Source organism: Coregonus lavaretus, assembly GCF_964263955.1.
Source record: "Coregonus lavaretus genome assembly, chromosome: 29".
NCBI classification, from domain to species: domain Eukaryota; kingdom Metazoa; phylum Chordata; class Actinopteri; order Salmoniformes; family Salmonidae; genus Coregonus; species Coregonus lavaretus.
The window spans coordinates 40,537,518-40,564,984 of NC_140016.1; the positions used below are offsets into that span (position 1 = coordinate 40,537,518).

At 46.8% G+C, this 27,467-nt stretch overlaps 1 protein-coding gene across 5 annotated transcripts in view; it reads right to left on the minus strand.

The window, feature by feature from the left end:
- The window catches only part of LOC311105137 (protocadherin-1-like), a 450,002-nt gene that overhangs the window by 325,214 nt on the left and 97,321 nt on the right, over positions 1–27,467 (minus strand). For all 5 annotated transcript variants that reach the window (XM_084147163.1, XM_084147166.1, XM_084147165.1 and 2 more), the window contains exon 4: positions 7,455–7,523. In XM_084147163.1, the coding sequence (XP_084003289.1) occupies positions 7,455–7,523 (69 nt within the window). The remainder of the gene's footprint in view (positions 1–7,454; positions 7,524–27,467) is intronic.

A 27,467-nucleotide genomic window follows, 5' to 3' on the forward strand; every position in this document is an offset into this window, starting at 1 on the left:
AAAGCTCGCCACCATTGGACTCTGGAGCAGTGGAAACGCATTCTCTGGATGAATCATGCTTCACCATCTGACAGTCCGACGGACAAATCTGGGTTTGCCGGATGCCAAGAGAGTTCCAGTGGCCCCTTAGTTCCAGTGATGGGAAATCTTAACGCTACAGCATACAATTATATTCTAGATGATTCTGTGCTTCCAACTTTGTGGCAACAGTTTGGGGAAGGCCCTTTCCTGTTTCAGCATGACAATGCCCCCGTGCACAAAGCGAGGTCCATACAGAAATGGTTTGTCGAAATCGGTGTGGAAGAACTTGACTGGCCTGCACAGAGCCCTGACCTCAATCCCATCGAGCACCTTTGGGATGAATTGGAATGCTGACTGTGAGCCAGGCCTAATCACCCAACATCCTCGCCCGACCTCACTTATGCTCTTGTGGCTAAATGGAAGCATGTCCCCGCAGCAATGTTCCAACATCTAGTGTAAAGTCTTCCCAGAAGAGTGGAGGCTGTTGTAGCAGCAAAGGGGAACCAACTCCATATTAATGCCAATGATTTTGGAATGAGATGTTTGACGAGCAGGTGTCCGCATACCTTTGGTTATGTGGTGTAGGTTCCCAAAACAACTGTCCAGTTGTGCTGACATTCAGATAATATTTGTGTCACAGGTGTGACTCTTTTGTATTGGTTAATTGACTTGAGCTGCATGTATCTCTCCCATGGGTTGTTCTGGGTGCAACTGGGGCAGAAGAGGAAGCCATCCCCTATTGGTCTGAGAGACCTTTGTGTGACCTAACTTGCCTGGAGTGTGTTAAGGTGCCCTAAGGGTGAAGGCTGAGCAGCTCTAAGGACATGTCTGGAGGTGTGTGGCCTGGTGAGGCTGAGTGGGATGTGCCAGCCAAGAGGACAGGTCACTGCAGTGGGGGCTGAAAACAGCTGGACAGAGTAGTCCACTCAAAGTGGGTAAGCGGTGGGACTGAGGTGACCGGGATGGGCAGGTGCTGGATGTCACACCCATCGTTGCCTGGCAGTCAAGATGCCGGCCCAATGGAGGAGTGGGGCTACCACAAGCCTGATGCCCCAGGTTGACCAGGTAAAGAGGAAGCAGAGGATGGCAAAATACAAAATGGCTGCCCTAGACACCATGTGGGGTAGCTACAGGCAGGTATTGGAGGACTTTATTTTCAAGGGGACTTTGTACATTTTATTTATGAGGGCTAATCTTTTGTGTGACACTTCTTGTGTAATATATATTTTTCTAATCTGAGTGAATTCTTATTGCACGTATGCTATTTAGCAGTTTTTTTTTGTACTCATTAAGTGGGTGAGAATGTTACAGGTGTGACTCATCAGTTGTGATGACATTCCTATAATGTTGTAAGAATGTGAGTTATTAAAATGTTCCCATCTTCTTCATATGCTCTGTACTTGTAAAACTGTATTTTATGATTTTGCTCTTTGCTATTGTGTTTTTTTGGGACCCTTTTTATTGAAAACAATCACAGTAAGGTACTTAGTTGTTACCCAGAAATTATTTGATATTGATTTAAAAATGGCTGCAATTTACCTTTTTTATTTCAAAAAGGTTATTGCATTGAACCTGAATTTGTTTTTGTATATTTACAGTAGGGAGAACATGTATTTGATACACTGCCGATTTTGCAGGTTTTCCTACTTACAAATCATGTAGAGGTCTGTAATTTTTATCATAGGTACACTTCAACTGTGAGAGACGGAATCTAAAACAAACATCCAGAAAATCACATTGTATGATTTTTAAGTAATAATTTGCATTTTATTGCATGACATAAGTATTTGATACATCAGAAAAGTAGAACTTAATATTTGGTACAGAAACCTTTGTTTGCAATTACAGAGATCATACGTTTCCTGTAGGTCTTGACCAGGTTTGCACACACTGCAGCAGGGATTTTGGCCCACTCCACCATACAGACCTTCTCCAGATCCTTCAGGTTTCGGGGCTGTCGCTGGGCAATAAGGACTTTCAGCTCCCTCCAAAGATTTTCTATTGGGTTCAGGTCTGGAGACTGGCTAGGCCACTCCAGGACCTTGAGATGCTTCTTACGGAGCCACTCCGTAGTTGCCCTGGCTGTGTGTTTCGGGTCGTTGTCATGCTGGAAGACCCAGCCACGACCCATCTTCAATGCTCTTACTGAGGGAAGGAGGTTGTTGGCCAAGATCTCGCGATACATGGCCCCATCCATCCTCCCCTTATTATGGTGCAGTCGTCCTGTCCCCTTTGCAGATAAGCATCCCCAAAGAATGATGTTTCCACCTCCATGCTTCACGTTGGGATGGTGTTCTTGGGGTTGTACTCATCCTTCTTCTTCCTCCGAACACAGCGAGTGGAGTTTAGACCAAAAAGCTATATTTTTGTCTCATCAGACCACATGACCTTCTCCCATTCCTCCTCTGGATCATCCAGATGGTCATTGGCAAACTTCAGACGGGCCTGGACATGTGCTGGCTTGAGCAGGGGGACCTTGCGTGTGCTGCAGGATTTTAATCCATGACGGCGTAGTGTGTTACTAATGGTTTTCTTTGAGACTGTGGTCCCAGCTCTCTTCAGGTCATTGACCAGGTCCTGCCGTGTACTTCTGGGCTGATCCTTCACCTTCCTCATGATCATTGATGCCCCACGAGGTGAGATCTTGCATGGAGCCCCAGACCGAGGGTGATTGACCGTCATCTTGAACTTCTTCCATTTTCTAATAATTGCGCCAACAGTTGTTGCCTTCTCACCAAGGTGCTTGCCTATTGTCCTGTAGCCCATCCCAGCCTTGTGCAGGTCTACAATTGTATCCCTGATGTTCTTACACAGCTCTCTGGTCTTGGCCATTGTGGAGAGGTTGGAGTCTGTTTGATTGAGTGTGTGGACAGGTGTCTTTTATACAGGTAACGAGTTCAAACAGGTGCAGTTAATACAGGTAATGAGTGGAGAACAGGAGGGCTTCTTAAAGAAAAACTAACAGGTCTGTGAGAGCCGGAATTCTTACTGGTTGGTAGGTGATCAAATACTTATGTCATGCAATAAAATGCAAATTAATTACTTAAAAATCATACAATGTGATTTTCTGGATTTTTGTTTTAGATTCCGTCTCTCACAGTTGAAGTGTACCTATGACCTCTATATGCTTTGTAAGTAGGAAAACCTGCAAAATTGGCAGTGTATCAAATACTTGTTCTCCCCACTGTATGTATCATACATTTTTTCAGAATGGTATTGCATGCATCTGTATTTGTTTTGATTTTAAATTGAGAAAAGTTTAAATTGTTTTTGTTTGTTTGGTTTGAAGGTTCTTAGTCTGTATTTGAGAAGCATTTGAATATACAAGTTATGTAAAGGAAGCTCTATGCAACTAAAATCACATTTCTAAAGACTTTCAAAATGTGATGAAGAAAAAAATCACAAAATACAGTGTTACAAATACATAATGTATGAAGAGGATGGGAACATGTTAATAACTAATACACTGTTCTGTGTCCTGATTGACAATATTGGCCACCAAAAAAATTCACCTAATATCATTACTATTTTGAGACACTTGACATTGTCCCCCTATCTTATTTTTCATGATCTGAAAAGCAAGTGTTCAGCACTGTCTTGGATACCTTTTAAATATGGGCCCAGAAGTACGCAGCATACAGTGAGGGAAAAAAGTATTTGATCCCCTGCTGATTTTGTACGTTTGCCCACTGACAAAGAAATGATCAGTCTATAATTTTAATGGTAGGTTTATTTGAACAGTGAGAGACAGAATAACAACAACAAAATCCAGAAAAACACATGTTATGAATTGATTTGCATTTTAATGAGGGAAATAAGTATTTGACCCACTCTCAATCAGAAAGATTTCTGGGTCCCAGGTGTCTTTTATACAGGTAAAGAGCTGAGATTATGAGCACACTCTTAAAGGGAGTGCTCCTAATCTCAGCTTGATACCTGTATAAAAGATACCTGTCCACAGAAGCAATCAATCAATCAGATTCCAAACTCTCCACCATGGGCAAGACCAAAGAGCTCTCCAAGGATGTCAGGGACAAGATTGTAGACCTACACAAGGCTGGAATGGGCTACAAGACCATCGCCAAGGTGACAACAGTTGGTGCGATTATTCGCAAATGGAAGAAACACAAAGGATTTGTCAGTCTCCCTCGGCCTAGGGCTCCATGCAAGATTTCACCTCGTGGAGTTGCAATGATCATCAGAATGGTGAGGAATCAGCCCAGAACTACACGGGAGGATCTTGTCAATGATATCAAGGCAGCTGGGACCATAGTCACCAAGAAAACAATTGGTAACACACTACGCCGTGAAGGACTCAAATCCTGCAGCGCCCACAAGGTCCCCCTGCTCAAGAAAGCACATATACCGGGCCGTCTGAAGTTTGCCAATGAACATCTGAATGATTCAGAGGAGAACTGCGTGAAAGTGTTTTGGTCAGATGAGACCAAAATTGAGCTCTTTGGCATCAACTCAACTCGCCGTGTTTGGCGGAGGAGGAATGCTGCCTATGACCCCAAGAACACCATCCCCACCATCAAACATGGAGGTGGAAACATTATGCTTTGGGGGTGTTTTTCTGCTAAAGTGACAGGATAACTTCACCGCATCAAAGGGACGATCGACGGGGCCATGTACCGTCAAATTTTGGGTGAGAACCTCCTTCCCTCAGCCAGGGCATTGAAAATGGGTCTTGGATGGGTATTCCAGCATGACAAATACCCAAAAACACACAGCCAAGGCAACAAATGAGTGGCTCAAGAAGAAGCACATAAAGGTCCTGGAGTGGCCTAGCCAGTCTCTAGACCTTAATCCCATAGAAAATCTGTGGAGGGAGCTGAGGGTTCGAGTTGCCAAACGTCAGCCTCGAAACCTTAATGACTTGGAGTCAAAACTGTTCGCTGCTCTGGCACCCCAATGGTGGAACAAGCTCCCTCACGACGCCAGGACAGCGGAGTCACTCACCACCTTCCGGAGACATTTGAAACCCCACCTCTTTAAGGAATACCTGGGATAGGATAAAGTAATCCTTCTAACCCCCCCCCCCAAATTGTAAAGTGGTTATCCCACTGGCTATAGGGTGAACGCACCAATTTGTGAGTCGCTCTGGATAAGAGCGTCTGCTAAATGACGTTAATGTGCCCTTGAGCAAGGCACTTAACCCTAATTGCTCCTGTAAGTCGCTCTGGATAAGAGCGTCTGCTAAATGACTAAAATGTAAAAATGTAAATGTTGGAGAAGATCTGCAAAGAGGAGTGGAACAAAATCCCTCCTGAGATGTGTGCAAACCTGGTGGCCAGCTACAAGAAACGTCTGACCTCTGTGATTGCCAACAGGGGTTTTGCCACCAAGTACTAAGTTATGTTGTGCAGAGGGGTCAAAAACATATTTCCCTCATTAAAATGCATATCAATTTATAACATTTTTAACATGCGTTTTTCTGGAATTTTTTGTTGTTATTCTGTCTCTCACTGTTCAAATAAACCTACCATTAAAATTATAGACAGATCATGTCTTTGTAAGTGGGCAAACGTACAAAATCAGCAGGGGATCAAATACTTTTTTCCCTCACTGTATAAAGAGGATGGGTGAAGTGATGTTGAATAACCTAGTTACCAGTATTTCCCTGGGTTATGTCTAAGAAGGCTTAAAGGGAAGCATGGAATTCCTGATTGACCATACTGCCATGGCTATATACTGACAATACAGTCCTCAAATGTTAATTCTGGAGAGGAACTTAATGGGGATGTATTCAAACTTTCTTTAAGTAGCTACAATGAGAATGTTGTGGTAATATAGGGTAAAACTTAAATATGTTCTAAAAATGGCAGGTAGCCTAGCGGTTAGAGCGTTGGGCCAGTAAGGTCGCTGGTTTGAAAATCCGAGCCGACAAGGTGAAAAATCTGTCTGTGCCCTTGAGAAAGGCACTCAACCCTAATTTGCTCCACGGGCGCCGTAGTACTATAGCTGACCCTGTAAAACAACACATTTCACTGCACTTATCCGGTTTATGTGACAATAAAACATATTTCCATACAGTGCCTTCAGAAAGTATTCATACCCCTTGACTTATTCCACATTGTGCTGTGTTACAGCCTGAATTCAAAATTGATATTTATATTTTTTTACCCATCTAAGTCAAAACTGTAACTAGGCCAATCAGAAACATTCAATGTCGTCTTGGTAATCAACTCCAGTGTTGATTTGGCCTTATGTTTTAGGTTATTGTCCTGCTTAAAGGTGAATTTGTCTCCCAGTGTCTGTTGGAAAGCAGACTGAACCAGGTTTTCCTCTAGGATTTTTCCTCTGCTAAGCTCTGTTCCGTTTCTTTTTTTCCCAAAAAACACTCCCTAGTCCTTGACGATGACAAGCATACCCCTAAAATTATGTGTTTCCTATCAAATGGTATCAAGAATATGCATATCCTTGCTTCAGGTCAAATCAAGTCAAATCAAATCAAATTGTATTTGTCACATACACATGTTTAGCAGATGTTATTGCGGGTGTAGCGAAATACTTGTGCTTCTAGCGCCGACAGTACAGTAATATCTAACAAGTAATATCAACATATACCCAATACACACAAATCTAGTAAGGAAATGAATTTAAGAATATATACATATATGCACAAGCAATGACCGAGCGGCATGGACTAAGATACAGTAGAATATTATAGAATACAATACAGTATATACATATGAGATGAGTAGTGTAAGATATGTAAACATTATTAAAGTAACTAGTGTTCCATTTCTTAAAGTGGCCAGTGATTTCAATAGGCAGGAGCAGGCTCCTGAGCTACAGGCAGTTAGCCTCCTGAGCTACAGGCAGTTAGATTTGGGTATGTCATTTTAGGAGAACATTTTTAAAAAAGGGTCCGATCCTTAAGAGGTTAAGACACACACCTGCAATCAATTTCGAAACATATAGGCCCTACAATGAAAGCACACACACACACACACTTTTCCTCTCCTGGCTGTTAGGCCACTGATAGAAATACCCTGGTTATGTGGAGTGTCTTTCAGAGTGTGACCTACCATCTATTTTCCCTGTGGAGCCAAGGCACGTAGCACTAAAACAGTAGAGTGGGCCTTAATCACAGTAAGCTGAAGCAAGCTACATTAACACACACACACACACACACACACACACACACACACACACACACACACACACACACACACACACACACACACACACACACACACACACACACACACACACACACACACACACACACACACACACACACACACACACACAGCCATCTGGACCAGTGATCTCACACTGCACGGGCCAAACACTCCACAGGCAGATTACCAACCAAACACTGACGTTCTTTAATTAAAGTTTCACCAATTACTGTACAACACAAAAGTCTCAAATCACGTTATCTGTGTCATGATGTGGAAAATATGTTCAGAGACTTTACTCACTGTGTGTTGATCCAACTCATTGCCACCAGTGTAGTTTGAGGGTTCTTTATATGGTGGATAGATGACTCTCTATATAGACAAACACAGGATGAAAACAGATTACTCTTTGGCAGATATAATTAATTAATGCCATGCATCAACTCAAGTACTTTCTGTTATTGCTCAAAACAATTAACAACATCTGACTAATCAAAATACAGCAGATGCTAGTTGCTAGTTAGATCATGCATGAACATTACAATTCACATCAACTGATTCTACACATTTCAGAACTACACAACAGTGACTTAGAAAATAATAATATCTCATAAAATAATCCTACAATACTGTACTACTAGTTTCTAGTTTCAAGTGTGAATGTCACCTGCACAAGTACAGTGAAATACCTTTCTTGCAAACTCAAAACCCTACATTTACATTTACACTTAAGTCATTTAGCAGACGCTCTTATCCAGAGCGACTTACAAATTGGTGCATTCAACTTAGGATAGCCAGTGGGACAACCACATCTTGATCACAGTAACTACACTTCTTCAAACAAGCAGATGTGAGCAAAGTCAGTGCAATCAGGGACAACTACATCTCGATCACAATGCAATAATCAGTAACAATGTAATACAAAAAAATACAAAAATAAGAAGAAATATGAACACAATAAGTAACTAAGCATACTATATACAGTGTCAGTTCCAATATTACATGTACAATGTGCAGGGATACTGGAGTGATGGAGGTATATACAGTTGAAGTCGGAAGTTTACATACACCTTAGCCAAATACATTTAAACTCAGTTTTTCACAATTCCTGACATTTAATCCTAGTAAAAATTCCCTGTCTTAGATCAATTAGGATCACCACTTTATTTTAAGAATGTGAAATGTCAGAATAATAGTAGAGAGAATGATTTATTTCAGCTTTTCTTTCTTTCATCACCTTCCAAGTGGGTCAGAAGTTTACATACACTCAATTAGTATTTTGTAGCATTGCCTTTATATTGTTTAACTTGTGTCAAACGTTTTGGGTAGCCTTCCACAAGCTTCCCACAATAAGTTGGGTGAATTTTGGCCCATTCCTCCTGACAGAGCTGGTGTAACTGAGTCAGGTTTGTATGCCTCCTTGCTCGCACTCGCTTTTTCAGTTCTGCCCACAAATGTTCTATAGGATTGAGGTCAGGGCTTTGTGACGGCCACTCCAATACCTTGACATTGTTGTCCTTAAGCCATTTTGCCACAACTTTGGAAGTATGCTTGGGGTCATTGTCCATTTGGAAGACCCATTTGCAACCAAGGCTTTAACTTCCTGACTGATGTCTTGAGATGTTGCTTCAATATATCCACATAATTTTCCTTCCTCATGATGCCATGTATTTTGTGAAGTGCACCAGTCCCTCCTGCAGCAAAGCACCCCCACAGCATGTGTCACGATCGTCTGAAGAAGCGGACCAATACGCAGCGCGTGGAGTGAACATGATGACTTTATTTAATAAAGCAACCACGAAAAAACAACAAATGACGATAGTGAAGTCCTCTGTAACACTGACAGAAACATGGAACAAAAACCCACAAAACCAAGGAGAAACCACACAGTATAAATATGGCTCCCAATCAGAGATAACGAGCCGACAGCTGACACTCGTTACCTCCGATTGGGAGTCATATGACTAAATCAACAACAAAACCAAACATAGAAATGAACAACTAGATCCAACATAGAAATACACCCTAAATGAAAATAACAACCCTGGCTCAACAATCAGAGTCCCTGGAGCCAGAGTGTCACAGTACCCCCCCCTAAAGGTGCGAACTCCGGGCGCACCAGCATACAGTCTAGGGGAGGGTCTGGGTGGGCGTCTGTCCATGGTGGCGGCTCTGGCCCAGGTCGTGGTCCCCACCCCACCTTAGTCACTATCCGCTTCCGTAGCCCCCTCCACATGACCACCCCCCAACTAAACCCCACTGAATTAAGGGGCGGCACCGGCCTAAGGGGCAGCACCGGACTAAGGGGCAGCACCGGACTAAGGGACAGTACCTGACTAAGGGGCAGCACCGGCCTGAGGGGCAGCACCGGACTGAATGGCGGATCCTGGCTGGCTGGCTCTGGCGGATCCTGGCTGGACGGCTCTGGCGGATCCTGGCTGGACGGCTCTGGCGGATCCTGGCTGGCGGAAGGCTCTGGCTGATCCTGTCTGGCAGAAGGCTCTGGCTGATCCTGTCTGGCGGAAGGCTCTGGCTGATCCTGTCTGGCGGAAGGCTCTGGCTGATCCTGTCTGGCGGAAGGCTCTGGCTGATCCTGTCTGGCGGAAGGCTCTGGCTGCTCCTGTCTGGCGGAAGGCTCTGGCTGATCCTGTCTGGCGGAAGGCTCTGGCTGCTCCTGTCTGGCGGAGAGCTCTAGCGGCTCCGGTCTGGCGGACGGCTCTGAAGGCTCATGGCAGACGGGCGGCTTTGCAGGCTCAGTACAGACGGGCAGTTCCTGCGGCGCTTGGCAGACGGACAGTTCAGACGGCGTTGGGCAGACGGGCAGTTCAGGCGCCGTTGGGCAGACGGACAGTTCAGACGGCATTGGGCAGACGGACAGTTCAGGCCCCGTTGGGCAGACGGGCAGTTCAGACGGCGTTGGGCAGACGGACAGTTCAGGCCCCGTTGGGCAGACGGCAGACTCTGGCCGTCTGAGGCGCATCGTAGGCCTGGTGCGTGGTGCCGGAACAGGAGGTACCGGGCTGAGGACACGCATCTCAGGGCTAGTGCGGGGAGAAGCAACAGGGCATGCTGGACCCTGGGAACGCACATAAGGGCTAGTGCGGAGAGCCGGAACAGGGCATGCTGGACCCTGGGGACTCACATTAAGCCTAGTGCGGAGAGCAGCAACAGGACGCACAGGACTCGGGAGACACACAGGAGGCTTGGGGCGTGGTGTAGGCACTGGTGGGAAAGGGCTGGCGACGCGCACCGTATCCCTGGTGCGAGTGGCCAGAACAGGCCGGGCCGGGCTGGCGACGCGCACCGTATCCCTGGTGCGAGTGGCCGGAACAGGCCGGGCCGGGCTGGCGAAGCGCACCGTATCCCTGGTGCGAGTGGCCGGAACAGGCCGGGCTGGGCTGGCGAAGCGCACCGTATCCCTGGTGCGAGTGGCCGGAACAGGCCGGGCCGGGCTGGCGAAGCGCACCGTATCCCTGGTGCGAGTGGCCGGAACAGGCCGGGCTGGGCTGGCGAAGCGCACCGTATCCCTGGTGCGAGTGGCCGGAACAGGCCGGGCCGGGCTGGCGAAGCGCACCGTATCCCTGGTGCGAGTGGCCGGAACAGGCCGGGCCGGGCTGGCGAAGCGCACCGTATCCCTGGTGCGAGTGGCCGGAACAGGCCGGGCCGGGCTGGCGAAGCGCACCGTATCCTTGGTGCGAGGGGTCGTAACAGGCCGGACCGTACTGGAGGCACACACCACTGGCTCTACCCCGGGAACTGGAACGGGCCGGACCGGACTGGATACACACCTCAGTCTCTCACGCCGTGTCTCTACATCTCCTTTCCCTACTTTGGCCAGTGACCCCCGTAACCTGGTTGCCTCTTGAATTCGCCCCTTCTCTGCCTCCGTTAGCCCCGTCGTCCAAGCCATGTGCCCCCCCCCAAAAACTTTTTGGGGTTGCCTCTCGTCCTTCCAACGATGATGGCCCTGCTGACGCCGTTGCTCCTCTCTCGCCAGGGCCTTGATCTTCCCCCAAGGTCCCTTGCCCCCGAGCATGTCCTCCCAGGACCACGATTTGCCCACCTGGGCCATCGCCAGCCTCTCGATTTCCTTACCAGGCGCTTCCTCCCATGTCCAGCTGTCTTGCTCCTGGACACGCTGCTTGGTCCTTCTATGGTGGGTTTTTCTGTCACGATCGTCTGAAGAAGCGGACCAATACGCAGCGCGTGGAGTGAACATGATGACTTTATTTAATAAAGCAACCACGAAAAAACAACAAATGACGATAGTGAAGTCCTCTGTAACACTGACAGAAACATGGAACAAAAACCCACAAAACCAAGGAGAAACCACACAGTATAAATATGGCTCCCAATCAGAGATAACGAGCCGACAGCTGACACTCGTTACCTCCGATTGGGAGTCATATGACTAAATCAACAACAAAACCAAACATAGAAATGAACAACTAGATCCAACATAGAAATACACCCTAAATGAAAATAACAACCCTGGCTCAACAATCAGAGTCCCTGGAGCCAGAGTGTCACAGCATGATGCTGCCACCCCCGTGCTTCATGGTTGGGATGGTGTTCTTCGGCTTGCAAGCAACCCCCTTTTTCCTCCAAACAGTTCTATTTTTGTTTCATCAGACCAGAGGACTGAGTTTAAATGTATTTGGCTAAGATGTATGTAAACTTCCGACTTCAACTGTAGATGTCCTGGATGGCAGGGAGCTCGGATCCAGATATGTACTGGGCTGTCCGCACCACTCTCTGTAGCGGCATGCGATTGAGGGCGTTGCTATTGCCATACCAGACAGTGATGCAGCCAGTCAAAATGTTCTCAATGGTACAGCTTTAGAACTTTTTTAGTTTTTGAGGGCCCATGCCAAACACTGTCACGCCTTCTTCACGACTGTACGCGTGTGTTTATAAAATTTTAAGTCTTTAGGAACACCATGGAATTTGAAGCTTTCAACCTGCTCCACTGCGGCACCGTCGATGTGGATGGGGGCGTGCTCGCCCACCCCCATTTACTGTAGTCCACGATCAGCTCCTTGGTCTTACTGACGTTGAGGTAAAGGTTGTTGTTCTGGCACCACACTGCCAGGTCACTGACCTCCTCCCTGTAGGCTGACTCATCGTCGCCGGTGATAAGGCCTACCACTGTCGTGTCATCAGCAAACTTGATGATGGTGTTGGAGTCGTGCGTGGCCACGCAGTCGTGGGTGAACAGGGAGTAGAGGAGGGGACTAAGCACACACAACTGTGGGGCCCCTGTGTTGAGGGTCAGCGTGGCGGAGGTGATGTTGCCTACCCTCCCCACCTGAAGTCAGCCCGTCAGGAAGTCCAGGATCCAGTTGCATAGGGAGGTGTTCAGACCCAGAGTGTTTATGTCCATTACATGAATTCCAAATAAAAATCCATTTAAATTACAGATTGTAATGCAACAAAATAAGAAAAATGCCAAGGGGGTTGAATACTTTTGTAAGGCACTGTAATGCCAAATAATGCAGTCAGTCCACCCTCAACACTAGCTTACTAGGGATTGTTTCATTATGCAGTGTACTATCTATAGCTACAGTATATATCGTCTTTAGCTGTGATTTAGGTGCTATTTATAAACTTTTTATAAAAATTACACATCAAATAGCCTAACAATTAGGAAAAATGTAGTCGGCTTGAGGATAAATTCAGCCACTATTTATTGTTGAACTCAGCTGGTTTTGTCTGGCTAATAGCCTACACAAATGGGCTGCAATATTCAAGGTAAATTAAATTAGTCCTAAATTAAATTAAATCCAACTTGAGAGACTCTCCTGATCTCCAGGTTGCAGGCCCAACTGTTTTCTATACTGAGGATTGCCAACGCAGACAGTCTTTCCTGAGACATTGTGCATTATATGTCCATTGCGCTGCACACAATTTAAACTTAGTCTTGAATGATACATGCCAAGATATACCAGAGATAAGGGACTGTTGATATTGCAACCACACAACTCAAACGGCGGTTCATGAGTAGGAATGAAAATTGCAAACCACTTTTTTTGTTGAAGCCATCAATAACTTTTTCGGCTAAATATGATAATCTGTTTTTACTATCCCTGTTACTGTCGCTTCTGCGGAGAGATCATTTTCTAAACTAAAACTCATTAAGAACTACATAAGAAGCATTAGGCTCTCGGTCTGATATGAGCTTTTGAACACCAGAGTAAGCTCCACTCATTGAACTGGTGCCGTCATAGCCTTGACCATGGAATATGTTCACCGATATCCCCGTTATACTTTCAATCAGTTACATGTTTTCTTTTTCAAGACCTGGGGCATTTTTCAGTCACATTCCTGAAGCCCAAGAAACAAACACTTAGCGTCCTAGTACATATGGAAATGTAAAAGGTTTATGAATGAATGATTTTTTTGGAGGGTTAATGTAAAAATGATTTAATACATTTTAAAACACTAACATCGATAACAGGCGCATGGGCTCTTTTCCATGGTGGTCTGCGAACCCATAACCCTTTTTTTTTTTTACAGGACGAAGAAGAATTATATAACTGTGTATCTAAGCCTCTGGTCTGTCCAAATAGGGAGGGTAAATGGTAAACATGTTCTTTGCCATCCACTTTATTTGAGATATTATTTTGGGTATAGGGGAGGGTAACTTGTTTTTTTTCAAGTGTTCATGGAGGGTTTAGGTAAAATACATTTTGCTGAAGGGAGGGCCATCCATTTTCATTTCAGAGAGATCCGATTTTCTCCATGTAACCCTTTCACTCCTTAAATGGAGTGTCTCGGATTTACGTACCGTACAGAGTAATACGAAATGCTCAGAGACCACGTTGCCCATCTTGATTACTGTCCAACAATATGGTCAGGTGCAGCAAAGAAAGACCTAGCAAAGCTGCAGCTGGCTCAAAACAAAGCAGCACATCTTGCCCTTAACTGCACACACATAACTAATATCAACAACATGCATGATTGTCTTTCATGGTTGAGAGTTGAGGAGAGGTCTATCGTGATAGGGATGGGCGGAGAGGGGCTGAGGGGTGGGATTAAAGAGCTTATGTTTGGTCATGTGTTATTGTTATGTGATTGCTTTATATAAAAGTACCACATATGTAAAATGTGTATGCAAAATGTATATGTAAAATGTATGTATATGTAGCAGAAAAGCTGTAAAAAACAAACAAGATACGTGTCCTCCGAAGGCGTGTGGTGGTAGATGGTTTAAAAAAAAGTATAGAGGAGAGAAGTGGAGCTGTGCTTTCTGGAGCCGTCTTAAATTGAAATCTCTGTACAGATGCTAGCGTGGTGTCTGAAACGCCAGCATGGCACCAGTCACACCATACAAGGTCATAAATAGATTAATTCCCTCACCCAACAACAAAACAATGTTGAGAAAACAACCAATAAGCACCAACCATCATCCACAATTACAATGGACATTGCCACTCAAAACACCCCTACATCACAAAAACAGCAGTACATGACAGAGTGCACAACCTTTATTACATATTTTTCTTTATTTTTCTTACTTCTACTTCTCTATGTACATGATGGTTGGCAATTGACTCTTCCTTATCAGCCCAGAGAGAGAAAGAGAGAGAAATAAAGAGAGAGATATACAGTGGGGGAAAAAAGTATTTAGTCAGCCACCGATTGTGCAAGTTCTCCCACTTAAAAAGATGAGAGAGGCCTGTAATTTTCATCATAGGTACACGTCAACTATGACAGACAAATTGAGGGGAAAAAATTCAGAAAATCACATTGTAGGATTTTTAATGAATTTATTTGCAAATTATGGTGGAAAATAAGTATTTGGTCACCTACAAACAAGCAAGATTTCTGGCTCTCACAGACCTGTAACTTCTTCTTTAAGAGGCTCCTCTGTCCTCCACTCGTTACCTGTATTAATGGCACCTGTTTGAACTTGTTATCAGAATAAAAGACACCTGTCCACAACCTCAAACAGTCACACTCCAAACTTCACTATGGCCAAGACCAAAGAGCTGTCAAAGGACACCAGAAACAAAATTGTAGACCTGCACCAGGCTGGGAAGACTGAATCTGCAATAGGTAAGCAGCTTGGTTTGAAGAAATCAACTATGGGAGCAATTATTAGGAAATGACAGACATACAAGACCACTGATAATCTCCCTCGATCTGGGGCTCCACGCAAGATATCACCCCGTGGGGTCAAAATGATCACAAGAACGGTGAGCAAAAATCCCAGAACCACACGGGGGGACCTAGTGAATGACCTGCAGAGAGCTGGGACCAAAGTAACAAAGCCTACCATCAGTAACACACTACACCGCCAGGGACTCAAATCCTGCAGTGCCAGACGTGTCCCCCTGCTTAAGCCAGTACAGGTCCAGGCCCGTCTGAAGTTTGCTAGAGTGCATTTGGATGATCCAGAAGAGGATTGGGAGAATGTCATATGGTCAGATGAAACCAAAATAGAACTTTTTGGTAAAAACTCAACTTGTCGTGTTTTGAGGACAATGAATGCTGAGTTGCATCCAAAGAACACCATACCTACTGTGAAGCATGGGGGTGGAAACATCATGCTTTGGGGCTGTTTTTCTGCAAAGTGACCAGGACGACTGATCCGTGTAAAGGAAAGAATGAATGGGGCCATGTATCGTGAGATTTTGAGTGAAAACCTCCTTCCATCAGCAAGGGCATTGAAGATGAAACGTGGCTGGGTCTTTCAGCATGACAATGATCCCAAACACACCGCCCGGGCAACGAAGGAGTGGCTTCGTAATAAGCATTTCAAGGTCCTGGAGTGGCCTAGCCAGTCTCCAGATCTCAACCCCATAGAAAATCTTTGGAGGGAGTTGAAAGTCCGTGTTGCCCAGCGACAGCCCCAAAACATCACTGCTCTAGAGGAGATCTGCATGGAGGAATGGGCCAAAATACCAGCAACAGTGTGTGAAAACCTTGTGAAGACTTACAGAAAACATTTGACCTGTGTCATTGCCAACAAAGGGTATATAACAAAGTATTGAGAAACTTTTGTTATTGACCAAATACTTATTTTCCACCATAATTTGCAAATAAATTCATTAAAAATCCTACAATGTGATTTTCTGGATTTTTTTTCCTCATTTTGTCTGTCATAGTTGACATGTACCTATGATGAAACTTACAGGCCTCTCTCATCTTTTTAAGTGGGAGAACTTGCACAATTGGTGGCTGACTAAATACTTTTTTCCCCACTGTAAATAAAGTCCACCTGTGTGCAATCTAAGTGTCACATGATCTGTCACATGATCTCAGTATATATACACCTGTTCTGAAAGGCCCCAGAGTCTGCAACACCACCAAGCAAGGGGCATCACCAAGAAAGCGGCACCATGAAGACCAAAGAGCTCTCCAAACAGGTCAGGGACAAAGTTGTGGAGAAGTACAGATCAGGGTTGGGTTATAAAAAAATATCCGAAACTTTGAACATCCCACGGAGCACCATTATATCCATTATTAAAAATTGGAAAGAATATGGCACCACAACAAACCTGCCAAGAGAGGGCCGTCCACCAAAACTCATGGACCAGGCAAGGAGGGCATTAATCACAGAGGTAACAAAGAGACCAAAAATAACCCTGAAGGAGCTGCAAAGCTGGACAGTGACCCTAAGCATACTGCATACAAAGTATTGACTTATTTATTTTGGGGGGGGGGGGGGGGGGGGGGGTTTACACTGTGATTTACACTGTGTAATTACAGAGGGATCTTGTTTGAGAAAAGCTTTTGACGGTTGACTAGCAAACAAACGGATGGCGATTCCACCGCCATCGCTGGGACCGACTGAATGGTGGAAACTGGAGGAGATAAAGGAGCAGAGGAGAGAGGGAGAGGAGAGGAGAGAACTCTCAAATTGGACATGACTCAGGGCTGGTACAAATGGCAACACTTAATATACTGCCTTTTTCAGTGCCTTAGCGCCGTGGCTCCAAAATGTTGGGGGGAATAAATAGCCAAATGACTAAAGAAGTCGGCCATTCGTTGTGAAAAGTTACATAAAAGGTAAATGTAGAATTGATGAACTGTATGTATTACAATGCTTTCAAAAAGTATTCACACCCCTTGACTTTTTCCAATTTTTTTTGTGTTACAGCCTGAATTTAAAATGGATGAAATTACAAAAAAAAATGTCACTGGCCTACACACAATACCCCATAATGTCAAATTGGATTATGTTTTTTCAAACCTTTAGAAATTAATTACAAATGAAAAGCTGAAATGTCTTGAATCAATAAATATTCAACCCCTTTGTTATGACAAGCCTAAATCTTTTCAGGAGTAAATATGTGCTTAACAAGACAGATAATACGTTGCATGGACTCACTCTGTGTGCAATAATAGTGTTTAACATGATTTTTGAATGACTACATCATCTCTGTACCCCACACATACAATTATCTGTAAGGTCTCTCAGTCGAGCAGTGAATTTCAAACACAGATTCAACCACAAAGACCAGGTAGGTTGTCCAATGCCTCGCAAACAAGGGGGCACCTATGGTAAATGGGCAAAATTAATAATAAAAATAATACAAATGTATTCAGACCCCTTTACTTTTTAGAAATTTTGTTACGTTACAGCCTTATTCTAAAATATATTTAATAAATACAAATCCACAGCAATCTACACACAACATCCCATAACAACAAAGTGAAATCAGGTTTTTAGAAATGTTTGCAAATGTATTAAACATAAAAAACAGGAATACCTTATTTACATAAGTATTAAGACCCTTTGCTATGAGACTCGAAATTGAACTCAGGTGCATCCTGTTTAATTGATCATCCTTGAGATGTTTCTACAACTTGATTGGAGTCCACCTGTGGTCAATTCAATTTATTGGACATGATTTGGAAAGGCACACACCTTTCTATATAAGGTCCCACAGTTGACAGTGCATGTCCGAGTAAAAAACAAGCCAAGAGGTCGAAGGAATTGTCTGTAGCGCTCCGAGACATTATGTTGAGGCACAGATCTGGGGAAGGGAACAAAAAATATTCTGCAGCATTGAAGGTCCCCAAGAACACAGTGGCCTCCATCATTCTTAAATGGAAGAAGTTTGGAACCCCCAAGACGTTTACTAGAGCTGGCCGCCCGACCAAGCTGAGCAATCGGGGGAGAAGGGCCTTGACCAAGAACCCGTCGGGAGGTGACCAAGAACCCGATGGTCACTCTGACATTGCTCTAAGGTTTCTCTGTGGAGATGGAAGAACCTTCCAGAAGGACAACCATCTCTGCAGCATTCCACCAATCAGGCCTTTATGGTATAGTGGCTAGACGGAAGCCATTCCTCAGTAAAATGTACATGACAGCCCGCTTGGATTTAGCCAAAAGTCACCTAAAGACTCTCAGTGTCACGCCCTGGCTCTGGGACTCTGTTATGTTGAGCCAGGGTGTGTAGTTTTCTATGTGTCTGTGTTCTAGGTTGTTTATCTAGCTGATGTGTTTTCTATGTTGGCCGGTGTGGTTCTCAATCAGAGGCAACGTGAATCAGCTGTTGATTGTTGTCTCTGATTGGGACCATACTTAGGCAGCCTGTTTTGCCACAGTGTTTATGGGATCTTGTTCCGTGTATGGTTTGTGTCTGTTACCTAGGACTTCACGTATCATTTTGTTGTTTTGTTTCATGTGGTGAATAAAATAAAAAGTATGTTCACTCATCACGCTGCGCATTGGTCCACTTCCTCCAACGATCGTGACAGAAGATCCCACCAAAACTGGACCAAGCAGTGTGTCCAGGAGCCAACGCCAGAGGTAACTCTAGCGGATATCCACCTCGACTGGGTCAAGCAGCGTGTCATGGAACCAACGCCAGAGGTAACTCTAGCGGATATCCACCTTGACTGGGTCAAGCCGCGTGAGGAGGAGAGAGGTTGGACTTGGGAGCAGAGGCTGGAGAGTCTGGCGAGAGCCATGGAGGCCATAGCCACGGGGGAGAGACGAACCCAAGAAATTTTTAGGGGGGGGCTCACACCGTGGACAACGGGACTGCTGGAGGCAGATAAGGGGCGAGTTAGTGGACGAGGAGAGAAGGCCACCGGGTTACGGGAGCCATTGGCGAGTAGAGGGAAGGAAGATGTAGAGGCACGGCGAGAGGTACTGAGGTGTGTTGCCAGTCCGGTCTGGCCCGTTCCTGATCCCCGTGTGAGGCCAGTGGTGTGTGTTCCCAGTGCGGTCTGGCCTGTTCCTGTCCCTCGCACCAAGCCTGTGATGAGCGTCGCCTGCCTCTCGCACCAAGCCTATGGTGCGCGTCGCCAGCCCGGCCCGGCCTGTTCCTGCTCCCCGCACCAAGCCTATGGTGCGCGTCGCCAGCCCGGCCCGGCCTGTTCCTGCTCCCCGCACCAAGCCAATGGTGCGCGTCGCCAGCCCGGCCCGGCCTGTTCCTGCTCCCCGCACCAAGCCAATGGTGCGTGTCGCCAGCCCGGTCCGGCCTGTTTCTGCTCCCCGCACCAAGCCAATGGTGCGCGTCGCCAGCCCGGCAAGGCCTGTTCCTGCACCCCGCACCAAGCCAATGTGTTTTCTATGTTGGCCGGTGTGGTTCTCAATCAGAGGCAACGTAAATCAGCTGTTGATTGTTGTCTCTGATTGGGAACCATACTTAGGCAGCCTGTTTTGCCACAGTGTTTGTGGGATCTTGTTCCGTGTATGGTTTGTGTCTGTTACCTAGGATTTCACGTATCGTTTTGTTGTTTTGCTTCGTGTGGTGAATAAAATAAAAAGTATGTTCACTCATCACGCTGCGCATTGGTCCACTTCCTCCAACGATCGTGACACTCAGACCATGAGAAACAAGATTCTCTGGTCTGATGAAACCAAGATTGAACTCTTTGGCCTGAATGCCAAGCGTCACGTCTGGAGGAAACCTGGCACCATCCCTACGGTGAAACATGGTGGTGGCAGCATCATGCTGTAGGATGTTTTCCAGCGGCAGGGACTGGGAGACTAGTCAGGATCGAGGCAAAGATGAACAGAGCAAAGTACAGAGAGATCCTTGATGAAAACCTGCTCCAGAGCGCTCAGGACCTCACACTGTGGTGAAGGTTTACCTTCCAACAGCATAACAGCCCTAAGTACACAGCCAAGACAATGCAGGAGTGGCTTCGGGACAAGTCTCTGAATGTCCATGAGTGGCCCAGCCAGAGCCCGGACTAATACTTTGCACTAACACTTTACTTGAACTAACCACCAAAAAGCTTCATAAAAATAATGTAAACATGTCATCAAGATGTGTAGCATCTGTCATAACCTGGCATACCTTTTTTTTGTGAGCTTAGAAATGGTCTTAGAGTAGTCATTAGATAGGTGAAGAAGAATGGTCTTAAAAGCATGAGACACATCAACTTTTCTAACCCTGTGTGTGGCAGGAATAGGAATGTCACTGTGAGGGTGTGTGTAGATGTGTGTGTGCACAAGTGGGTGAGATGAGAAGAGGAGAGATTTGTGAGGATTTTAAAACTGAGGGGAGATGGGTATTAGCAGAGAGATAGGGAGAGAGCGAGAAGGACCGAGGGTGATTAGATCACCCACTTTCCAACACTATTTATGTCTAGCAATGAGAGGGGAGTAGAGGCAGGAGCCAATGGTGTGAAAGACTGGCCATCTCTGTGTGACAAACACCAAACATCAGATTAAGGCACTTACATTACGTATAAAACAAAGAAAAAACTGTACATCATATAACATTATTACACCACTACATATCTACAATACACAATGTATAATCCCACCATACAACAATATTACAATGTATGTGTGTTAGAGTGCGTGTGTTAGTGCTTGAATGCGTGTGTCTGTACCTTTGTGTGTCTCTTCACAGTCCCCACTGTTCCACAAGGGGTATTTTTACCTGTTTAAAAAAAAATCTGATTCTACTGCGTGCATCAGTTACCTGATGTGGAATAGAGTTCCATGTAGTCATGGGTCTCTGTAGTACTGGGCGCCTCCCATAGTCTGTTCTGGATTTGAGGATTGTGAAGAGACCTCTGGTGGCATGTCTTATGGGGTTTGCATGGGTGTCCGAGCTGTGTGCTAGTTTTTTTTTAAAGACAGCTCGGTACATTCAGCTTGTCAACACTTCTTACAAAAACAAGTAGTGATGAAGTCAATCTCTCTTCCACTTTGAGCAATGAGAGATTGACATGCATATCATTAATGTTAGATCCACGTGTACTTTTAAGGGCCAGCCGTGCTGCCCTGTTCTGAGCCAATTGTAATTTTCCTAAGTCCCTCTTTGTGGCACCTGACCACACTACTGAACAGTAGTCCAGGTGCGACAAAACTAGGGCCTGTAGGACCTGCCTTGTTGATAGTGTTGTTCAGAAGGTAGAGCAGCGCTTTATTATGGACAGACTTCTCCCCATCTTAGCTACTGTTGTATCGATATGTTTTGACCATGACAGTTTGCAATCCAGGGTTACTCCAAGCCGTGATCTTGTCTACTTTATTGTCCAAGGACTGAACGTTAGTGAGTAATATACTCGGAAGCGATTAATGGTATACATGCCTCCTGACTCTGACTAGGAGCACACTCATTATTCATTTTCTCCGGCGTCGCCGTCTTGGAGCAGCCCCCGGGATGAATGGAACTTCCTTGTTTGTTGAAACAAAGGATCCAATACAGGGAAATTGAATTTGTGGTTGGAATGCTGGTGAGTGATCGCCGATACGTAACAAAGACGCAGGGAGTCAGGAAGCAGGTGCAGTCGGTGAGTTTAATATGAATGAACATAAAGTGAATACACAAACAAGTAGCGTCTGAACATGAACACAGGAACAATGCTGCCTGATGGGTGATAACAACTGAGTGCTAGACAAAGGGGGAGTAGTCAGGGAAGTGATGAAGTCCCTGTGTGCCTAATGATGAGGTGCAGGTGTGCCTAATGATGGTTGGCAGGTTTGCGTAATGATGGGTTGCCAGGACCAGTGGTTAGTAGACCGGCAACGTTGAGCGCCGGAGGGGAGGAGCGGGAGTAGATATGACAGGACCCCTCCCGACTCGCGGGTCCAGCCGTGGGATGACGCCGGCCAGGAGGACGCCGGCCAGGAGGACAACCCCAAGGTCGAGGAGCGGGCCGGTCCGGACGGCAAAGGTGGAAATCTCGGATGATGTTGTCCACAGGAACCAACAACCGCTCCTCTGGACCGTATCCCTCCCAGTCCACCACGATGTTCATCTCGATGTCTAGGGAAGGCGGAGAGGTGTCATGGGGGGCGGCATCAGCCAGGGGACCAGGAACCACCGGCCTGAGGAGGGAAACGTGAAAAGAGGGTGAGATCCGGTAGTTAGTGGGGAGTTGTAATCGGTATGTTAACCACTTGAACCTTCGGAGTACTTTGAATGGCCCCACAAACTGGGGGCTCACCTTCCGGCAGGGCAGTTGGAGTGAGAGGTTCCTCGTTTATAGCCAGATGCGATTACCAGGATAGAGCACAGGAGCCTCACTGCAGTGGTGGTCTGCCTGCTCCTTCTGGAACCCCTCGTCCACCACAGGAGTTTCGGTCTGGCTTAGGGTCCACAGAGTCAGGGCTGGCTGGTACACCAGAATGCACTGGAAGGGAGACAGCCTGGTGGAGGAGTGATTAAGTAAATTCTGGGCGTACTCCGCCCAGGGAAGGAACCGGGCCCACTTCCCCTGCCGGTTCTGGCAGGGACTCCTAAGGAAACTCCCCAGCTCCTGGTTCATCCTCTCCACCTACCCGTTGGACTGAGGCCAGTACCCAGCAGTAAGGCTGACCATGACCCCCAGCTTTTCCATGAAGGCTCTCCATACCTGTGACGTGAATTGGGGCCACGGACGGAGACGATGTCCTCCGGAAGGCCATAGTGCCGGAAGACCTGCTGGAACAGTGCCTCAGCGACCTGGAAAGTGGTAGGGAGACCAGAGAGAGGGATAAAATGGCAAGATTTAGAAAATCTGTCCACAACAACTATAATAGTAGTGTAACCATCAGAAGAAGGGAGATCAGTGATTAAATCAATGGCCAGATGAGACCAAGGCCACTGAGGCACGGGAAGGAGAAGGAGCTTCCCTGCTGGAGCGTGCCGGGTAGATTTGGTTTGGGCACATACGGAGAATGAGTTGATGTAGCGAGCGACGTCCTGCGCCAAGATGGGCCACCAGTACTTACCGGAGATGGATTGAATGGTGCGGGTGATACCTGGGTGTCCAGCGACAAGGAATATGTGTACCCAGGTCAACAGCCAATCCCTTACCTACATGGGAATGTAGGTGTGCTCTGGAGGGCAGGTAGCAGGCACGGGTTCCCTCTCCAGAGCCTGGCGGATGTCCATGTGTACATCCCAAAGCACAGGTTCAATGATTCTGGAGGGTGGAATGACCTCTCCCGAATCGTGGAGACGGGACAGGGCATCGGCCTTGATGTTCTTTGAACCTGGGCAGCGTGACAGAATCTAGTGAAGAAAAGGGCCCACTTTGCTTGGCACGGGTTCAGCCGCCTCAATGTCCATATGTACTCCAGGTTCCAATGGTCAGTAAGGACGAGAAATGGGTCCTTGGCGCCTTCCAGTCAGTCTCCAATCCTCTAGTGGCAACTTCACCACCAGAAACTCCCGATCACCAACTTCTGGCGGCAGGTAGCTTAGTGGTTAAGAGCGTTGTGCCAGTAACCGAAAGGTCGCTGGTTCTAATCCCCGAGCCGACTAGGTGAAAAATCTGTCGATGTGCCCTTGAGCAAGGCACTTAACCCTAATTGCTCATGTAAGTCGCTCTGGATAAGAGCGTCTGCTAAATGACTAAAATGTAAATCATAGTTCCTCTCTGCAGCAGACAGATTTTTTGAGCAATATGCACATGGATTAAAATGTTGTGGGTTACCTTGGTGTTGTGACAGGACAGCTGCCACGCCCACTTCTGAGGCATCCACCTCCACCACAAATGGCAGCGTAGGATCTGGGTGTTTCAGCAACAGGGCGGAGGTGAAACGCCCCTTCAGAAGGAGGAAGGCCTCATCGGCTGCAGGACTCCATATCAACTTACAGGGACAACCCTTGAGGAGAGAGGTGAGTGGAGAGGCAATGGATCTGAAGTTTTTAATGAAGTTGTGGTAGAAGTTGGTAAACCTCAAAAGCTGTTGCAGTCCATTTATGGTGAGTGGAACTGGCCATGACCTGACTGCCTCGACCTTCCTTTCATCCATAACCACTCCCTGCAGGCTGATCCGGTATCCCAGGAAGGAGACAGCGGCCTGATGGAACTGGCACTTCTCCTCTTTGACGTACAGGTGGTTCTCCAGGAGGCGTCCCAGGACTACCCGGACGTGGGCGATGTGATCCTCCAAGGTGACCGTGTAGATCAGGATGTAATCGATATACACAACCACCTGATGCCCAAGCATGTCCCGGAACACCTCGTTCATGAATGCCTGGAACACCGATGGAACATTGTGCTGAAGGCCATCTTCCATTCCATTCCGGTACCAACGGGAGAGGGTAGCGGTACATGGTGGTGATGGAGTTGAGACTCCTGTGGTCGATACACGGACATAGACCACCCTCCTTCTTGGCCACAAAGAAGAAGCCTGCTGACGCAGGGGAGGTGGATGGGCTGATAAAACCCTGTTGGAGAGCTTCCTGGATGTACTCCTCCATAGCCTTGGTTTGAGCCATCGACAGGAGGTAGACGTAGTCTGGCCATCCAGCGTCTGCTAGCCGGTCGATGGCACAGTCCCATGGGCGATAAGGAGGGAGACAGGTTGCACGGATCTTGGATAAAACCTCCCGGAGATCCTGGTAAACTCTGGGATGTTAGCCTGGAGGGAACCACAGGATTCTCAAACAACCTGGAACCACAGGGTAAGGTCTTCCGACATCTGGGTGCCCAGGCTGTAATCTCCATCCTCGACCAGGAGATGGTGGGGTCGTGGCATTGGAGCCACGGGAGGCCGAGGATGACTTTGTGTATGGGTGCCTCGATGATGAGGAAGGGAAGGCTTTCTTGGTGCAGAGGTTCCACGGTGATGGTGAGTGGTGCTGTGATGTGTGTGATTGCCCAGATCCCAGTGGTCAATTATCCAGCGCTTGAACCGGTAACGGAGAGGAGAGCGGGTATGAGGTTATGTTCAGGGAGGAGGCAAGGGCCTGTAGAAAAAACACATGAGGGACCGCCAGCTAGTGAAATCGGTACGTAAAAGGGTTTGGTGGAAAGTGATGATGATAGAATACTCACGCCTACCCCAGGAGACAGATGATCACGAGCTGTCCCTCTGCTCTAGTGGACTGTTGAAGCTCCTGACCACAATAACGACAGAGCCCCAGCTGTCTCCGACGGCGTCGCTCAGCCGCGGGGAGGCATGTGGTCCCTACCTCTATGGATTCAGGCTCTGAATCAGAACTGTCACCGAAGGAGGGAGAGAGGCGACGGGGGTACCAACGCTCCCGAAGAAGGTTATCCAGACGGCTGGCAATTGTGATGAGTGCGTCCAAGGGGAGGGTGTCGTCTCGGCATGCCAACTCCATCTGGACCTCTTCGCGCAATCCTCTTCTGAATAAGGTGCGGAGCTCCGGTTCATTCCATCCACTGGATGCTGCCACTGTACGGAAGTTGAGGGAATACTCCACAGCAGTATGGCCTTCCTGCCGTACTTGGAGTAGGCGCTCAACCCCTCTCTGCCCTCCGGTGGATGATCGAAGACTCCTCTGAACAGAGCCATGCACCTCTCATAGGAACCCAGCTCTTCCTCTCCTCTCTCCCAGATGGCCGTAGCCCACTCCAACACCCGCCTGGTCAGCAGGGAAATAACCGTGGCAACATTGGACCTCTCGGTGGTGGGGACTCCCATCTGATGAGCAAAATAGAGGGAGTACTGGAGGAGGAAGCCACGACATTTGAATGGAGTCCTGTCATATTTGTCCGGGTGGTACAAATGGGCATCGCTGACCTGGGCGGACTGCTGAATGGGCTGAGGTGCTGGCTCACTGGGTCGACTCATGGTAGAGGATCCTCGTTGGAGGTGATGCCTCTTGAGGAAGATCTAGATGTTGAAGAACATGCAGGACCTCATCCATCACCGTCCCCAGTTGTGCCAGCTGGCAGTGGTGTTAGTGATGTAGGTCTCCCTTTTCATCGACCGTCTGGGAGATGTCTCGGTTGGCTGCTGCTGCCATTTTATGAGGCAGAATTCTGTAACGAATACGCAGGAGTCAGGAAAGAGGTGCAGTGATGTCCAGGTGTGCCTAACGATGAGGTGCAGGTGTGCGTAATGATGGGTTGCCAGAACCGGTGGTTAGTAGAACGGCAACATAGAGCGCTGGAGGGGGGTTTTGCAGTGATTCCTATCTTGATGATGTAAATGGTGGTCCTCTGTAGCTCAGCTGGTAGAGCACGGCGCTTGTAACACCAAGGTAGTGGGTTCGATCCCCGGGACCACCCATACACAAAAAAAAATGTATGCACGCATGACTGTAAGTCGCTTTGGATAAAAGCGTCTGCTAAATGGCATATTATTATTATAAAGCATATTTGCTCGTCTGTGATGTGTAATGAGGAGCAAACAGACGCTGCACTTGACACATTTATGAAATTGCTTATTCCAGTTACTAATAAGCATGCACCCATTAAGAAAATGACTATAAAAACTCTTAAATTCTCGTGGATTGATGAGGAATTGAAACATTTACAAATAAGACTGACTAAACTGAATAAAAAAAGAAGAAACTATTCTGTGAAACAAAGATAAATAATATAAAGAATGATAGTAAAAAGCATTGGAGCACCTTAAATTACATTTATTTTCATTGAATAGGATTACTCATTCATCACAAAACCCACTGATATTGCCAACTACGACTACAGCTCAGTGTTCAACACCATAGTGCCCTCAAAGCTCATCACTAAGCTAAGGACCCTGGGACTAAACACCTCCCTCTGCAACTGGATCCTGAACTTCCTGACAGGCCGCACCCGGGTGTTAAGCGTAGGTAACAACACATCTGCCATGCTGATCCTCAACACGGGGGCCCCTCAGGGGTGCGTGTTCAGTTCCCTTCTGTACTCCCTGTTCACACATGATTGCATGGCCAAGCACGACTCCAACACCATCATTAAGTTTGCCGACGACACAACAGTGGTAGGCCTGATCACCGACAACGATGAAACAGCCTAAAGGGAGGAGGTCAGAGACCTGGCCATGTGGTGCCAGGATAACAACCTCTCCCTCAACGTGATCAAGACAAAGGAGATGATTGTGGACTACAGGAAAAAAAAGTGGACTGAGCACGGCTCCATTCTCATCGACGGGGCTGTAGTGCAACAGGTTGAGAGTTCCATGGTGTCCACATCACCAACAAA